This window comes from Podarcis melisellensis (assembly GCF_964234715.1).
Source record: "Podarcis melisellensis genome assembly, chromosome: 1".
NCBI classification, from domain to species: Eukaryota; Metazoa; Chordata; class Lepidosauria; order Squamata; family Lacertidae; genus Podarcis; species Podarcis melisellensis.
Genome location: NC_138528.1, coordinates 130736868 through 130754935, shown reverse-complemented (window position 1 = coordinate 130754935; position 18068 = coordinate 130736868). Strand labels below are relative to the sequence as shown.

General features: G+C 41.9%; 2 protein-coding genes and 1 long non-coding RNA gene across 5 annotated transcripts in view; 2 read left to right on the top strand and 1 right to left on the bottom strand.

Moving 5' to 3' along the window:
- Positions 1-18068, top strand: part of LOC309363465 — a 98909-nt gene that overhangs the window by 48320 nt on the left and 32521 nt on the right. The window lies entirely within an intron of this gene.
- Positions 1-18068, top strand: part of RB1 (RB transcriptional corepressor 1) — a 50987-nt gene that overhangs the window by 13630 nt on the left and 19289 nt on the right. For all 3 annotated transcript variants that reach the window (XM_081914933.1, XM_081914934.1, XM_081914935.1), the window contains 10 exons: positions 81-223; positions 975-1052; positions 2120-2229; positions 3632-3709; positions 5428-5515; positions 6760-6876; positions 7824-7880; positions 7967-7998; positions 8093-8169; positions 9548-9756. In XM_081914933.1, coding sequence (XP_081771059.1) covers positions 81-223; positions 975-1052; positions 2120-2229; positions 3632-3709; positions 5428-5515; positions 6760-6876; positions 7824-7880; positions 7967-7998; positions 8093-8169; positions 9548-9756 — 989 coding nt within the window. The remainder of the gene's footprint in view (positions 1-80; positions 224-974; positions 1053-2119; positions 2230-3631; positions 3710-5427; positions 5516-6759; positions 6877-7823; positions 7881-7966; positions 7999-8092; positions 8170-9547; positions 9757-18068) is intronic.
- Positions 15954-17761, bottom strand: LPAR6 (lysophosphatidic acid receptor 6). The gene has a single exon (XM_081898326.1). The coding sequence runs from the start codon at positions 17134-17136 to the stop codon at positions 16096-16098; it is 1041 nt and encodes a 346-aa protein (XP_081754452.1). The 5' UTR covers positions 17137-17761; the 3' UTR covers positions 15954-16095.

Here is an 18068-nt window from a genome sequence, read left to right as displayed (position 1 = left end):
TACTCTTAAAATATTGCTTTTTTGCATTTTGCTTTGACTTAATGATGTATGATGAACAAATACTTGCCTTCTTCCCATAGAATCCCTGAGTGCAATGTCTGTTAATAGCTCAGCTCGAACTTACAGGCGAACTCAGAACAGGAGTATACGTACTTCAAAAACAGACACAGAAATAAAGGTTATCGAAGAACTTTGTAAAGAACATGATTGTAATTTGGATGAGGTAAAACCAGATTAGTGTTGTTGTTGTTGTTGTTGTTATATATAAAAAAACACAGTTTTCTGCAATGTCCTCCTCTGCCCCCCCCCAGGTGACCCACTCCCTTACTCAGTTGCCTACAATCCCCCACTTCTCCGACTAGTTTCTCAACCTGTTATGGCTTGTGTCCCTCTCCCTGCGATCTAATGCCTTCTGAGCCCTTTTATGTTTGTCCTGGTAAAACGGATTTCTCCCACCGCTTAGAGAAGCTGCCCTGCCATGTTGCCGGCACGCCACGGACTTCTCTTCTCCCTCACATCTTGACCTCAGCAGTTAAATATATGTGAATGTCCCATAACCCCCAAGTCAGTGTATAAGTATGGGTTGAAGTCCAAGAGCAACAATCTGTTATTTTATCTATTACAGTCTCATCTGATGTATCTACTCCTAACATTAATGACATAATAGCATTTGGCACTGAAGGATTCCCTTTCTTTCCTCTTTGGAGATTGAAACCTTTGCCTTGTTTTCAGTGTCGTGGGGTCAGGAAGAGTGCTGTTGAACAATGTCTTGAATTTAGCTCTCAAAAGTTAAAGCAATTGAAGATACTTAAAGTAATTTAAAAATCGAATGTCTGGATGTGGGCAATTGCTCAGACCTGGAAATACCAGCAAATACCAGTACATCATAGTTTTCAAGAAGCTTGTTTTGCTATATTATGCATGTAACTAAGACCACCTAATAGTGACCCTTTTTTTTTTTTTACCTTTTTAAGGTGAAAAATGTTTACTTTACTAGTTTTATTCCATTCCTGAACTCTTTGGGTATTACACCTTCCAGTGGACTTCCAGAGGTAACATTAGTTTAATTTTAAAATCTTTAATTCAGGGTTGTCACAGTGAATCCTTGTGATGTTTTTGTTAGTTTTATTCTGTCTAATTCTTATAAATAGTTTATATAGGAGTAGCTATTTCACAGCTTTTTGATATGATAGGTCCTTGGAACTGTCAGATTAAAGAGATTAAGAAGAACTTTAAACTGACTATCAAAGGGTTGTCATATAGATGATGGAGCAAATTTATTTCCTGTTGTGCCGGAGGGTAGGGCTCAAACCAGTGAGTTCAGTTACAGGAAAAAGTTCTTAGACTACACATCAGGAAGAACCTCCCGATTATATACACCAGCAGAATACCTTGCAAAGAGCTAGACTATTGAAAGTTTTGAAGTACAGTGGTACTTTGGTTCTCAAACGCCTTGGTACTCAAACAACTTGGAACCCAAACACTGCAAACCCGGAAGTAAGTGTTCCAGTTTGCGAACCTTTTTTGGAAGCCAAACGTGCTCCATTTTGAGTGTTACGCTTCCGATTTGAGTGCCACGCTTCCGTTTTGAGTGTTATACTGAGGTCTGTCTGTTTTTGCTATTTATTTTGCATTTTTTGGTAGCTCTTTTTGTTTTGTTTTTGTGACTGTGTAGAACACAGTTCAGGTACTGATTAATTGGTTGTGTGACTGCAGTACACTATTGCTTTCATTTTATGGATCAATGGTCTTGTTAGATAGTAAAATGCATGCTAAATTGCTGTTTTAGTGGTTGTTTTTAAAAGTCTGGAACGGATTAATCCATTTTGCATTACTTTCTATGGCAAAAGCGTGCCTTGGGTTTGGAATGGACTTCCGGATCGAATTGAGTTTGAGAACCAAGGTACCACTGTATAGGCTTTGTACGCTGTAACAGTAGATTTTGTTCATCAGTAGTGGGTTGGTGGAGGAAGTCTCTTCCAACTGCACAGTCCTCTAATTACTTTCAGGAATGAATTGAATTGCAAATAAATAGCTTGCATATGAATAGTTAGACAATCGTGAGCCTAGGTCTCAGTCTTAGTTTTTTCCTTTTGTCCCCTTTTTGTTGAAACCCAAGGTTGAGAATATATCAAGCAAATATGAAGAAATGTATCTGAAAAACAAGGATATTGATGCCAGATTATTTTTAGAGAAAGATGAAACTTTGCAATATGATCACACTGAATGGTAATTTTTTGGATTGCCTTTTTTTTGCATTGTAGTAAATTCTACTAATTCTTGAAGCAAAATGGTAACTTGGGGGGAATGCTTCTTAACTAATCAATCTTGCAGGATTTTTCCAATGATAAATAAGAGCTGTAAAATTCTATGAGAAGCGCTATGTGAGAACAAATAATAAGGCTTTAAAACCGCTGCTTTAGGATATGACTTCTATGGATAATAATATCTGTATGAGTTCTTTCTAATCATCCTCCTTCTCCCAAAATGTCCTGTCAACTTTCCACTTGCTTTAATTAATATGTTTAGAGCTGAGATTCTCAAATATTGATAACAAGCTTCTCTTCACTGAGTTGTCATCAGCTGGAGGCCTGATGTTTCTTTCTTGGAGTTGCAGCTGGAGTCTGTCATGGCAGCAAGTGAGCGCTCCATCCCTGTGTGCCCAAGGAAACTGGCCTTTCCCCAGCACTGGCCAGCAGGGAAAAGCCTTCCCTTCCCCTGTGGACGGATTGCTTGAAGTCCCACCTGGCTTGACTTTCAGGGGAGTTAAGGCTTTCAAAAGATTTAATGTTGGTGACACACTTTTTAGATATGCATCATTTTGCAACACAGTAATTGAGTTTGTACTTTGTAGTTCCGCTACAAGTGGAAAGGCCACTTTTTAAGAAATCTTCCCTGGGTCCCAAAGACTTAAATAACTATCACCAAGTTGCAAATGTCCCCTTCCTAGGCAAGGTTTTTGAGCAGGCAGTTGCTAACCAGCTCCAGGCTCTCTTGGAAGAGACTGATTTTCTAGATCCATGGCAGTTGAAGTTTAGGCCTTGTTTTGGCATGGAAACTGCGTCTCCCGTCTCTTGGGGAGTGCAACCCACCTACCCACCCACCCATCCCTTCATCCAGGGCAGTTTACAATATAAAAAGACAAAAATACTAACAGACAACAACACCCCCCCCCCAATATACTCACAGTTTAAAAGGGCATAGATTAGATAAATTAGATAAAGGCCTGGGAGAAGAGGAACATTTTTGCCTGGTGCCTAAAGGAGTCTAATGAAGGTGTCACACAAACCTGCCTCAGGAGAGCCTTCCACAAACAGGGAGCCACCTCTTCAGTGGAGCAGAAGTGAGCAAACCACAAGCTCATGTATGATTCCATGAAACCATGGCTTCATATCCTGGCTTGTTTGGATATTTCCTGGTTTGAACAAAATGGGAGAGCATAGTTAATGAGAAGACTTCCTGGTTTGTTTGCTCATGGACATAAAGGGTAAAGCAAGGAGGTTTTGCACAAGATCAAAGTGCTCATTCATACCTACCTACCAAGCCAAGAGTTTGTTGTCCAAATGCAGGCATCTTGGCTGGAATACATCAGGCTTTTATGCAGACAAGTTAACATTTTTCTCATGTTAAGTTTACAGTTGGAGAGAACACCAACCAAGAATAACCCAGGTTATGATCCTCTTGTTGTGCTTCCGCAGACCCCAGTTCGGTAAGAATAATTGTCCTAATTTTGAATTTAGTTGAAAAGGTTTAGAAAATTATTTCTACGGGTACAGGAAATACGTTGAGTTTATCTGAAATTCTGTTTGTCGTGCAAGTGCTTCAATTCTGATTTAATGCTTCTGCATAAAAAAGCATTTGCAGAGACCCTACAGACAGGCTGAATGGTATCAGTGGTCTTTCCATCAAAACCAGCCTTCAAGTTCAGCTCACAAAAGTAGACAGTAGTCAATGTCTTCTCTCCACAGTTAGAATGTGTGTCAATATTGCATGGCTTTAAATCAGTTCAGCCACTGCTCCCCAGAAGCTTAATCAGAACTTCCACAGCTGCCGCAAAATTAAGTTCATAGACTGTATAAAATGTTGCTGAAAATACTAGTGATATGAATGTAAGGAAGTGCCAGCCCTGTTTTTAATCATGTTCCAAAGAAGGTTATTTTTGGTAGTTGTGTTCAGCTGATCAAATCTTGGCTTACTAACCTCTGGGTCAGTAAATTCTGTGGAACACCTCGCTACCAGGAAAATACCAAACTCTGCTTCCATCTTCTGCCATTTGGTGGCTTCTGCCTCTGCAGCACTATTTTGTGATTGTTGAGTTTCAGTGAGTTAGTGTGTCCTGGAGGTAGAATTTTTGAGAAGCCCTCTTTTAATCTGTCCTCATGCAGGAGTTGCTCCAGCCCCCTGATCATTTGGGTGGCTCTACTCTGAAACCTGCCCAGATCTACAGTATCCACATTGAGCTGAGGCATTTTCATATTAGCAGATCTATTTTAGATCCCTTTTCTAGTATGATCTCTAGGGTGGATTTTGGTGTGTACAAAGCACAGTGCATTACTTAATGCTGCCCTTCGCATTTTATTTATATTATTGTGATTTTATTGCTTTATTTATCACTTTAATCTCCTGGTTATAATAGGCATTATATACTGTAAGTAATTTAATTAATAAATAAATAATGCCCTTGCACACCAGCTAGGAAGCTATGGTGAATGACTTCCAAACAAGCCTGAATATAAAGGCTTGTTGATGTAACAGGAAACTACTGTCACGGCGCTCTCAGACAAAAATGTCCAGAGTGAGGAGTTAACTCTTTATTGTCAAAAGTACACTTGCAAGTTAGGGGAAGGCAGGTCTATTGGTCCACGTCTCAGCCGCTACAAGGTGTGCACGGGATGAGGCAGTTGCCGCAACACAGAGTCCTGGCCCCGACCTCAGCTTATGTATCTCCCCGATCTGAGCTGTGTGTAAGCAGGTGCAGACTTTGCGTGTGTGAACCTGCTTCTGCTTCTCCCTCTGCAGTCCTCTTCTGGACCTGGGGAGCTGGGGGCAGGAGGAAGCGGTGTGGAAGCCCTGGGCTCTCCACCAGCCTCTTCCTTCTCTCCCTACATGCTCCCTCAGATCACTGATCCCTTCTTCCAAGTCAGTCCCAACCCCCCTCCTCCCAGTGCCCACTCTTCAGCGTCTAGCCAGTCCCAACAACTACGATTTCTCCTGCTGAAGGAAGGAAGGAAGGAAGGAAGGAAGGAAGGAAGGAAGGAAGGAACTAAGCATGCAGGTGTAGGAAGCCTGTTCATATTGATGTTCATTATGTAGTTATTTGATGTCCAAATGTGGCCGATGTATCATTTTATGTGGTGATTTTTTTCTGTTCGAAGGCAGTTTCTTCATTTCAGAAAATAGTAATAAAAATACTTTCCCCCTCTGTAGTGCTGCGATGAATACTATCCAACAGCTAATGATGATTTTAAACTCTGCAAGTGATAAACCATCAGATAACCTTATCTCATATTTTAACGTAAGTAATATCATTTTAACCAAAGGGACTGGTTTGAATGCAGTATAAAAAATCAGAATTTAATGTTATTTTATGCTTCACAAATGTTTCATGTTCTAACATGCCCTTTTCATGCTACTTCCCCACCCCACCCCGGCTTCAGGTAGTATAGCCCTATTTATCTCCAGGTCTCCAGAGGCGGAGCTAGCTGTGCCCCCGGGGGCAGGGCGAACTACCTTTTTCTAACTCAGAATATTCTAAAGTAGTAGAAGGAATAGATGATAACTTTTAAGCATCATATTAAAGCTCTACTAAGTATCCTAGTACGTTTGTTTTGCCAGCAATGTAACTTTAATTCCTTGGCAGGACATACAGATTTGGGTAAGAGAGGAATGGGGCAGGGGTAGTGGTTGTTCCCAGAGATGAGAGAATGATCCCATCACAAACACGCTTACTAAGTAGATTTTAATGTCTTTTAAATAACGGAGAGGCATTTGTGAATCTAGATATTGTAGTGAGAAAACCCTTTTTTGCAGTGTTTTATTTAGAACCTCCTTGTTAGGTGGTAGTCTCCTGAATTGTGGTAAAGTAATTGGATGTATGTATTTAGACTTTTGAGGATTTCATAGAAGCCTTTTTTGCTGCCAGGGAAGATATTAGCCCATTTTCCGCTCTCAAACTTCTTTGATACAGTGGTGCCTCGCAAGACGAAATTAATCCGTTCCGTGAGTCTCTTCGTCTTGCGGTTTTTTCGTCTTGCGAAGCGCGGCTATTAGCGGCTTAGTGGCTTTAAGAAAAAGGAAACAAACTCGCAAGAACTCGCAAGACGTTTCATCTTGCGAAGCAAGCCCATAGGGAAATTCGTCTTGCGGAACGACTAAAAAAATGGGAAACTTTTTCGTCTTGCGAGTTTTTCGTCTTACGAGGCATTCGTCTTGCGGGGCACCACTGTAGTTGGCTTTCTTTCTTTCTTTCTTTCTTTCTTTCTTTCTTTCTTTCTTTCTTTCTTTCTTTCTCTCTCTCTCTCTCTCTCTCTCTCTCTCTCTCTCTCTCTCTCTTTCTCTCTCTTTCTCTCTCTTTCTCTCTCTTTCTCTCTTTCTCTCTCTTTCTCTCTCTCTCCCTGACCTCCCAATATTCTCACTGAAAATCAGTTCTTCATGACATAGTAATTCCATAAAGCATGAGCACTAGCAGAGGATAGTTCTTGTTTATCCAATATATTATATCTGTTCATCTAAGGGGAGGCTTTCCCCATCTCATTACAGAACTGCACTGCAAATCCTATGCAAAGCATACTGGAAAGAACAGAAAACCTGAGCCATGTCTTCAGAGAGAAATTTGCTGAAGCAGTTGGGCAAGGATGTGCTGAAATTGGATCACAGGTGGGGTTCTCTGTGGCTGTGCAGGCATCATCCCAGGCTGGATTTGAATGCACATTCAAACTGCCCGTCTTGCAGGACTCAAGGAGGCTCTGCCACTGCTGCTGGTCTCACAGTCCAAATGTAGAGCGCTTTTGCTTTCGCTCTTTACACACAGCTGAGATAGACCAGTGCCTGGCCTATGCAGGCTGTGCTGATTTAATTTCTCCAGGACCCGTGCCACTCTCTGGACTGTACATTTGGTATCCAGCAGGAAGCTTCTATCTGAATATCCCAGGGCTGGGGTGGGGAGTGTACACTCTAGACTGGACAGTACAGTTTACTGCAATTATGAGGCAAACTCATGACTTTTCATTTCAGATTCTTTCTTGATGTATCATTTGCTTCTAATTCTGTGACTAGGAATGGATATTATGCAAAAATATTACATTAGACTTAGTGAGCCACACAAGTCCATGCAGAGCTTGCTTGAGTCTTGTTACAATAAAGTTATGAACTCAGACAAAAAAGCAGCTGTTCCCTGGAGGGCCCCCGCCTTACCTCTGCAAGGTCTGGGGCAAGTGGTGTACCTGGTTGCCCCCACCCCCCCGCCCCATACAGGCCTGGAGCCATAAGGTTGGGCTGAGTTGCAGGGCCATAATGTCTTGCCAGTCGGCATCTAGCACCCTTTCTCCTGCGAGTTTGCTTTGATTTCCAAATAGTGTGTTCCCAAAAAAGCCATGCAACAAAAACATTTGTTGGGAATGGATTTCTACAAATATCCTAGTCTTGGATATGCCTTTTTCTTCTTTTCTGGGGTGTGCGTGTGTCTGATGTAGTAGAGCAGTTCTCTCTAAATAGCCACATTAAACCCATTAATCACAAATAAACTGTATTACAGAAGGTCATTCTCTTAAAGCAAAGTATTGTTACAACTTATTACATCAGCTTTTAAATTGTTTTCCCCCTAGAGGTATAGGCTTGGTGTACGGTTATACTACAGGGTGATGGAAGCCATCTTAAAGTCGGTAGGTGTTCAACATACAGAATTTTTAATATTTATATTCCCCTTTTAATGGGCTAAAGTATATCTTCATTTATTCATTTATCTTAGGAAGAAAAACGCCTATCAATTCATAATTTTAGGTATGTTTGGCAAACCTACTTCAAAGTTATATTTTAAATACATCTAAAAAATGTTGAAACGCTGAAAGACTGTCTTTTTTCTCTTTTTTTATAGCAAACTTTTGAATAACAACATCTTTCATACATCTCTGTTGGCCTGTGCTCTTGAAGTTGTCATAGCTACTTATGGCAGTAAGTTGTATATCTATGCCATATTACGGAAGGGGCTGTTTCATTCATAGTGATCAGTTATGATCCTTCCCCCCTCCCTTGCCTTTTCCCACACAGCCACGACTTCCCTAGACTTCCCTGGTATTTACTTTGTTTCACTTAATGCTGGTAAGAGTCCGTTGTGGTGTTTTGTGTGTGAGTTTTATCCTTGCGACAATGCTTTTAATATCAAATTATTTAAACTGAGTTATTTACATTTGAAATACTGATTACTACATTATTTGCAAAAGGAAACCAGACAGATTAATGCCAGAAGGCTGGAGGGGGGGTTAATGTACCCAATTTCCAAAACTTATAAAATTGCTACCTTTTGTATAGCATTCCTTCCCCAGTCTCAAGTTAACAGACTTCCAGTTTCCTTCAGAAACACTGAACCATTAAGGCATGTTGAATTTTTCAGATTCCTTAGAATGAGAGGTGCTGAAACATGGCTTGGGAATTCAAAAGATATTTCAGTTAAATTAATATAATTTAGTTTTGCTTGGTAAGTAAAATGTGTGTAAAATTGCGGGTGGCGCTGTGGGTTAAACCACAGAGCCTAGGACTTGCCGATCAGAAGGTTGGCAGTTTGAATCCCCGCAATGACGGGGTGAGCTCCCGTTGCTCGGTCCCAGCCCCTGCCAACCTAGCAGTTCGAAAGCACATCAAAGTGCAAGTAGATAATTAGGTACCGCTCCAGCGGGAAGATAAACGGCGTTTCCGTATGCTGCTCTGGTTCACCAGAAGCAGCTTAGTCATGCTGGCCACATGACCCGGAAGCTGTATGCTGGCTCCCTCGGCCAATAATGCAAGATGAGCACTGCAACCCCAGAGTCGGTCACGACTGGACTTAACTGTCAGGGGTCCCTTTACTTTTTACATAAAAAATGATTGCCAAGTACTTGCAATAATATTCTATATTTTTTATTAATAATAATATTTAATATCATTTGGCATTGTGCTATATTTTCAGAAGGTAAAATTAAAATTCTTAGATTTTCTGAAAACAGTAAATGTAGACTTACCAAGCTAAATGTGGTCCAGTTACCAAAAAAATAGCAGATTTGAATTCCTCAAACCCCAAAATTATTTTTAAGACCAGACCACTCACTGAATTTCCCCCCAAATAAGTAAGTTTAACCTCCTAAAATGACATGCTCTAGAACCATAGTTTCTTTGGGAATTTGTTGTCTGATCTCAGATCTTAAATGCTGGAGCAAAACCTGTTTTCAACAGGACTTCCTTGGATCTGGAACGTTGAGAATAGGGACATGATAAATGGCACATCTCAGTGTGTAGGAACAATTTATTGAGGACTTGCGTTATTCAACAAAAGAATAATCAGTTGTGTTCTCTTTAGCCTCAAGGAATGCTTCACAAAGTGAAAGTATGAATATGGAAACAGATTTATCTTTCCCATGGATTATCAACATATTTGACTTAAAAGCCTTTGACTTATACAAGGTTATTGAAAGCTTCATTAAAGCAGAACCAAACTTGACAAGAGAGATGATAAAACACCTGGAATGCTGTGAACACCGTATAATGGAATCCCTGGCATGGCAATCAGTAAGTTGTCTTCTCCATTCAAATACTAGCAAGGTCTAAACCTGCTTAGCTTGTGACCTCAGGCAACATCAGGTGTGTTCAGGGGTCTATGGCCTTAGGCACTGGTAAGTTGCTTTCTAAACATAAAAATGCAGTGTATGACAGGAGTATAGATACATAAAATATATGTTATTTAAGAAATACCACCATTTTATCCTTGTCCTATATTTGCACTTGTCTGTCATCTCACTGGCAATGTAGTGTGCATGCCCTCTCAAGTTAAAGCCCAAGAACCCCTTGGCCACCCTGGTGCCCAAGGCTCCTTGGCTTACAGTTGGGTGAGGGGAGCAGCCGCTGGCAGTAGTGGAACTCCAAAGGGTAGGGGCATTGTGTACCTGGCTTCTGATACCAAGCACTAATTCTTGCCAGATGGGTAGCGGGGAGGTACAGGGATCTCAGTTTCATGCAGGCACGGCAGCAGAACCAATCAGGTCGTCCTGCTGCCGCCCCCACACCACGTGGATCTCCCTGTGCCTTGCCCACTCCCTCTTGGTACGCAGCAGCCCCATCTTCACCAACCTCCTGGTTGCTTCTGCTAAGTGACCTCTTCTCTGGGGGGCGGGGTGAGGAGGAAGAGGAGGCTCCTCTGGGCAGCCACTCCTGGCCATCAGTTGGGCTGGGCGATACCAGCTTTTCAACATTACGGTATATCGCCAGCCAAACATTGCAGTTTGGTCATATTCCACAATGTTGAAAAAACAAGCTGCATTGGCCTTTTCCCATGAGGCACCAGGAGAAACTGCCCCCGCTCTCACCTTGGGAACTGCGGTGGTTTCACCCAGGCGCTCACAGGCTGGAAAATTGCAGCTTGTTTGCACAGCTCAGCTGGGAATCAAGAAGGTTCCCCCTCCCCAGCTGAGTCAGCCCTGGTGCTCCCCCCGCTCCCCTAAGCTGAACAGTTTCATGGAGCCCCCAACCCGCCCCTGGGTCATGGGAGCGAGCTCATTTAAGTGCTTGGCTGTTTGTTGCTGCTGTGCTTACAGCACCACCCGGCTCCAGTTCATTCTCCACCAAACTTTGATATAGATATGAACTGTGGAAAGGCTTTCTGCCTCAACTTCAGTGTTTCTTTGTGGTCACACACCATTCTAAGCATGCCTGTTGATGGAATATTTCTTTGACTTCTATTAGTTTGTTAAACTACAGAGCCTAAGACTTGCCGATCAGAAGGTCGGCGGTTCGAATCCCCGTGACGGGGTGAGCTCCCATTGCTCGGTCCCAGCTCCTGCCAACCTAGCATCTCGAAAGCACATCAAAGTGCAAGTAGATAAATAGGAAAGGTAAACGGCTGCAGCGGAAAGGTAAACGGCGTTTCCGTGCGCTGCTCTGGTTCGCCAGAAGCGGCTTAGTCATGCTGGCCACATGACCCGGAAGCTGCATGCCGGCTCCCTCGGCCAATAAAGCGAGATGAGCACTGCAACCCCAGAGTCGGTCACGACTGGACCTAATGGTCAGGGGTCCCTTTACCTTTACGTATTAGTTTGTGACTTCTTGCACATATTATATGGCTTTTGTTTATGAATGAAGAAACAATTGATCATTTCATCAATATTGTCAATACATTATTAGCCCACGTGTTGCCTTTTGTTGATCAGATCATCCAGCTGAGGTTAGGGCAGCTGCACACTCCTCAGTCAAGGAGGTTAAAGATCCCTCTGCATCATAGGAGGACAGAGTGCGATGGCGGTTTCACTCCCCATTATATCGCTTGTGAAACTGCTACTGCTCCTGAGTCCCTCTGCTAGCAGCGCCACTGGAGGAAGGAACTCTAGCAGAGGGACCCAGGAACAGCAGCAGTTTCACCATCAATATACCGCTGAGTGAAGCCGGCACCACGGTCTGCTCCTCCTCCTGGTCCTGGGCAATAGATTGATATGTCGCTCAGGCCTAGCCATCAGTCGCACCTTCCCTAGAGCCGCGCAAGTAGCAGGACTCCTTTCCCCTCTCTGTGCTGCTTCCAGATGGGCCTTCTCTTCAGGATATATGAATTTTTGTTGTTGAGATGGGCTTCCTCACAGTTGGTTATTTTGCAGTAGTTTGGGGAGCAAAAGAAAATTTTATCAAAATCATTACAGATGGAAGAAATTAGGACTGTTATTCTTAAAATTAATTCCTGCAAAGCACTGGGGCCAGATGGTTTTCCTGTGGGTGGTACGATTCATATCTAAATTTCTTGCACGCTAAGCTTCTTTCTGTTTATGAAAATGCCTTTGAGGCAGGTACCTGTCAACTTCAGTCAATGTATGAAGCACATACAGTGGTGCCCCGCAAGTCGAACGCCTCGCAAGACGAAAAACCCGCTAGACGAAAGGGTTTTCCGTTTTGGAGGCGCTTCGTAAAACGAATTCCCCTATGGGGTTGCTTCGCAAGACGAAAAAAATCTTGCATCCCCCCGCGGGTTTTTTCCACTTTTTCCGCCCTTTTCTTAAGCCGCTAAGCCGCTTATCAGCTGTTCCGCTGATAAGCCGCTTAACAGCTGATCGCTGGAAGCCGCTTGACAGCTGTAGCGCTAATCCGCTAAGCTGTCAATGGGCTTGCTTCGCAAGACGAAAAAACCGCTATACGAAGAGCCTCATGGAACGGATTAATTTCGTCTTGCAAGGCACCACTGTATGTCTCTGAAACCTGGCAGAGTGCACACTAATGGTGAAAATATAGACCAACCTCTTTAATTAATGTTGGTGTTAAAATGCCGGCAGCAGTTCTGGCTAATATATTGATCAGTGATTTCAACAGTTTGTTTCATTCAGCAGAGAGCTGACCATCTAAGATGGGAAACCAATTTAGTGGCTATATATAGTCTTTGAATGGGTCTGGCTGCACTTACTTCTTTGGGTGCTATAAAAGCATTTGACAAAGTATATTGGCAGTTTATGTTTGTTACTTTGGAAAAGTTTGGATTTCCTCAAGAACTTATAAAATGGATTAGAATTTTATACCAAGCTCCTAAATCTTAAGTAAGGACAAATGGAATTATTTTTGATCCGTTATTTGGAGAAAGTTACAAGTCAGTGTTCTCCTCTGTCTCCAATGATATTTCCAACCCTACAATTCTGTGTTTCTGTTATGTATCAGTCCACATTTATCCAATGTTGTAGAACATTGAGTTATCAAAAGTTGCTTACAGGATCATCTTCATCCTCCCAAAATAAAAACAAAACCTGTTCTGTAGTATATTACCTGTACTGTATTGTTTAAGTTGGCTTCTCTTGACTGCAAAATTACTCTGCCCAGTAGATGTCAGGCTTTTCCATCTTACACTTTATAGTTTCAGGCATGAAAAACACTCTTTCTCTCTTCCTTTGTAGACATTACAGCTAACCTTGGTTGTATCCTTCCTTCTCCACATGGCGGATGCAACACAGCTGTGATACGTTACATCTTGCTTTCACTTGCTTTCTCCTTTACTGACTGTTTCTTTGATCTTTTCTATTGTTATTTTTTCTACAACAAACCTGTGAGGTCGTTAAGCTAAAAACAAGTTCTTTGCACAAGGCTTTCCTGGGAGCCTCACGGCTGGGAATGAATTTGGCCTTATATTGTTTTTCGCTGCCCTCATTCACTGCCCTCTTGGATTGCATACCACGCCCCACCCCCCACTGTCCTTGGCGTGAGAGCCTTGGGATATGAAAAAGTATTAGTTTCTTTCTTTCTTTCTTTTTTAAACTTGGGGTTGCGTAACTGGCTGTGCTGGTGAGGCACTCTGTCTCGTCCTTAAACAAAGGGGCATGCCATTAAGAATGTTCTGGGAAGTTCATATGCAGCTATTAAATTAGCCATGGTTAAAAAAACATGGTTTGGTAGATGAGCATGTTGCAATAAAATTCTCCTAACTTCAGCCTTGGTATCTTTTGATAAATATTCTGGATCATAACATAGCTTGCAAATGGAAAATAAAACTGAGGCCCTGAAATAAAAGTCAGTATTAAAATGTGTGTGTGTTAGTGGTACATGATTCAGAATGTGGAGGCCACTAGTACGTACATTATAATCAAATGTCAACAACTTTTTGCGCAGGAGGGAAAGGCTAGGCAGGAGAACAAATACTGTTCTGTTGAGCACCGGCTCCTATGGGAAGCATCATTTGATCATTTCCCACATCCACTCTTTCCTGAGAGATGTTAGCACACCTTGCAGCTTGAGTGAATTAGATTGGAATAATCACTTAACATTTATCGAGTTCAGAGTCTTTTTTCACTCAGGTACTTTTTACAAAATGAGTGGAGAGGAACAGCAGTCATTTTGTTTGACAAGAACAACAAAATGGCTCAGCATTTAGGGATGGAGTTAACTTACAAACAAACGATGTCCTCATGCTACTAACTCAAGAGAAGGAACTGTACAGTGGTGCCTCGCAAGACGAAATTAATTCGTTCCGCAAGTTTTTTCTTCTTGCGAGTTTTTCGTCTTGCGAAGCACGGTTTCCCATAGGAATGCATTGAAAATCAATCAATGCGTTCCTATGGAGACCGTCCGGGGACAGAGGGGAAGCGCCGCACGCCTTCCCCTCTGTCCCCAGACCTGTTTAAAACAAGGGAAGGGGCAGCAGGGAGAATCGCTTCTCCCTGTTGCCGCCCCTTGGTTCAAAAGGGGTCCGGGGAGAGGCGTCCCCTCTTTTGAAGCAAGGGGCGGAGGGGAAAAGATCGCTTCTCCCCGTTGCCGCCCCTTGGTTCAAAAGGGGCCCGGGGACAGAGGGGAAGGCATGCACACTCTCCCCTCTGTCCCCGGAGATTGTGGGGCTGGCAACGGGGAGAAGCGATCTTCTCCCCTCCGCCCCTTGCTTCAAAAGAGGTCCGGGGGCAGCGGGGAAGACGCTTGCGGGGCAAGCTTCATTTTGCGAAGCAAGCCCATAGGGAAATGCGTCTTGCGAAGCGGCTAAGAAAACGAAAAACTCCTTCGTCTAGCGAGTTTTTCGTCTTCCGAGGCGTTCGTCTTGCGGGGTACCACTGTATTTGCTTTTCTCCAACTAGGGAATGTCTAAAAGGAAGCATGGGCTAATAGCCACTGATTTAATGTACTCCGCACACCTCCAGAAGGCATAGCCAGACTCTCTCTCTTCCCCAGTTGTCCTATCCGAGGGTAAAGGCTGGAGGGGAAGAAGGTGTAACCTTTGCTATTCTGGCCTTGCCTGTGTGAAGTACCAGATGGTGGCTGGCAAAACCAAACTTCACTGAGCTAACTGTAATCGTTGTAATCGCAGGCTATGTGTTTGTAGCATACATTCTGAAATAATTATATTTCTCAGCTTCGCTCTAAAAATATTTACAAACAGTTATTGTACCCAGTGCACTGTTTTCTGTTGAGGCCAATTAACAGAGCTTTCTCAATGGAAGCACACAATGTAAACAGCAAACTATTTGCATTACATGGATGAATTCGTAGAATGACTCTCACGGGGCTAAAGTATCAACATTTCCCCTTCTCTGCCTACATAATGCAAGGGAGGATTTATGGCAAGTTTACTTTCAGTTTCAGTGAACTACTTGCTTGTGAACCAGAAATTGTGTTTTAAAGTAAACGATTACCTGCTAACAAACCAACTTTATGCCACGAATTACATGAAGCTGCTTTCTTTGTTTACTAGCTTGCTGATTTATATGAACCTAAGAGTTTGCTCCAGCTTGCTGAGACTCAAGCTCCATTTGTCCTCTGTTCAGCATGTAAAAATAAATTCTGAACCAAAGCAGCAAGTTCCTTGACTAGCAGAAGCATACATTTCAAGCAACATTAATCTGTACACTCCAAGTGTAATTAAATGTTGTTTGCAAAGAAGTGAAGACTAACCTGGATAATTAATTTAGCATTAGATCGCTTGTGATCAGGCCATTCCCCGTCACAAGGATCAGTCTTTTTGTGTCTGGGGGTCTTACAATAGGTAGGATTATTGTAGGTATTAATCTTCACAAGATTCTTTGAGCCTCTGGTGTACACAAATTTGCTACAAGAATATTGAAAATAAATGGGATTGATTATCTTGCCAAGTTGGGTTTTAAACTTGCAGTGCAGCCAGTGTTATGGTACGGTCACCTTTTCTGACGTAGAAAATAGAAAAAAATAATGCAAGGTGAGTGAGAATCACTTTTCATGTTCGTTATTCCAATAGGGATAATATTTGAAGCTTTTTCTCATTAGAACATAATTTATAAATTGTGAGAGGCTAGTTTTAAATAATTGCTTTAATCAATATAATCTTCATCGTTATATGTACAAACGTACAAGCAACTCCTTATACAAAGAAACAAAATACCTACAGATTTTTTTTAAAGGTTCATTCTGTCTCTCCCATTCTCTCGTGTCCATTTATATTGCAGATTCACTGTCAAATATTCTTGCTTTTATGGTCTGGAGGCCATGTTGAACGAATTTGTCAGAACCCTTAGTTTCAGGGAAGCTATTATCACATCTTCTAGTCGACCAGCTCTTCATTTTTATTGAATTTTGAATAGTCTCTGAAGTAAAATAATAAACTATGGGGTCAAAGCAACAGTTAGAAACTGCAATACATAGAGTGATTGGATACATAGTCCTGACAGCAGCAACTACTGAACAGTTAATCCACGTTTGTGTTCTGATCAGGGAATAGAGTATTAGGGTAATGTTATATGGCACAAAACAGAAACAGAAAATCAGCAAATGAACAAAAATCATTTTAAGGACTTTTTTTTTGCTTAATTTATTCCGACTTAGTGTAGCTGGCTTATTTAAAGTTCTTAAAACCATTGTGGAGCAAGTAACATTCAATATCAGTGGAATTAAAAACCCTACAATTTCAATGAAAATTATAATCCTTGAAAGATAGGTTTTCCAAATTTTTTCAGGAAAGTTTTCAAAACATGTCCTTTGGGGGAGTCCTTCCATGCTGACATGGACATTGGTGGATTGGAAAAAGCTTGCTGGGATGCTTCCTCCTATCACAATTATCCAGACCGCAGCGCAGATGATCTTGGCATTTCTTCTTGTTCGAATAGCCTTAGATCGAAAGGGGTGTACGATAGCTAAAAAACGGTCAATGCTTATGCTGGTCAAAAAGAAAATGCTTCCATACATGTTTATATAGAAGAGTGTGACCGAAATCCTGCAAAGTATGTCTCCAAATGGCCAGTCTTTGGAGGCAAAGTAATAAATCCTGAAGGGTAAGGTGAAAACGAAAAGCAGGTCTGATATTGCTAAGTTAAGCATATAAGTGGTGGTTTCATTTCGTACTTTCAATACGCAGGTGAAAATGTATATAGCAACGCAATTGGATATTAAACCAAGAACAAATACCATGCTAAACATGCATCCGTACAAAGTATACTTGAAGGAGTCTTCAGCAGAACAGTTAGAGCTTAGCATTGTCATGCAATGAACTGCTAAAACTAGCTGCTTCTTCAGTCAAGCCGTACCTTGTATTTTGTTGTAGTCTCCGTGAAATCCTCAGATGGTGCGTAAAACCAGTCCTTGAGTGATTTCATATGGGTCCAGCTTGACTTTGAAACTTCACAGCTGAATTTCAGTATTAAACAGAGAAGATACCATTCTGCTGGTCACTGGCAAATAATTATTTTCTTCCAAATTCCGTAGTACTTCTGGATGATAGGGAGCATCTCCTCGTCCACAATGAAGGCGTAATTAAGCTTAACTTCTTCACATATTTCTGTAGAGGTTGATCCTTCCTGTGGTGCTGTAGAAAGCACTTCAGATAAATCCGTTTCAAAGTTACGTTCTGAGTTAGGTGGGAACAGACTTCTTGTGTTAGCACTACGCTAGCATTTTTCTTTCCTTCGTGCTGTTGAGTAAGTTCTGACCCCACAGGGTAGAAAGCAAGCCAGAGAATAAAATTCCTAAGCAAGTATTTTCTTGCTGATCTTAAGCTCTCCCCACAGCTGCCAATTAAATTGTGTCTTTGCTTGTTCAGAGAAGGCAAACTAAAGAGCACGCAAGCCCAAGCCCCACCCATGCTTACTCAGCTTGCTAAATGACATGGCAGGAAGAGGAGGCTGGGCTTCAGAAAGGAAGGGTTCAACTACAAATTCTTAAGCAAAAGTATTTTTTTTAACCTTCCATTGCCAGAAATATATTTGAATTGAGAGCCATGCAAATAGTAATAGTAGTAGCAAACTATTTTGAAAGCATTTTTTCAGCTGAGAGGGGTGCAAAAAATGGTTTAAATTGTGTTCTTGGTCCTTCTAACCCTACTTCCCTAACTCCTTGTTGGTGTGAAGAGAGTAAGAATGTCCTCAAAACACAGGACTTAGTGATGTACCTTTTTAAAACAAAAAAACAAAAACTTT

Coding starts and splice junctions, on each gene's coding strand:
- LPAR6 (XM_081898326.1), bottom strand. CDS start 17,136: ATGACAATGCTAAGCTCTAACTGTTCTGCTGAAGACTCCTTCAAGTAT.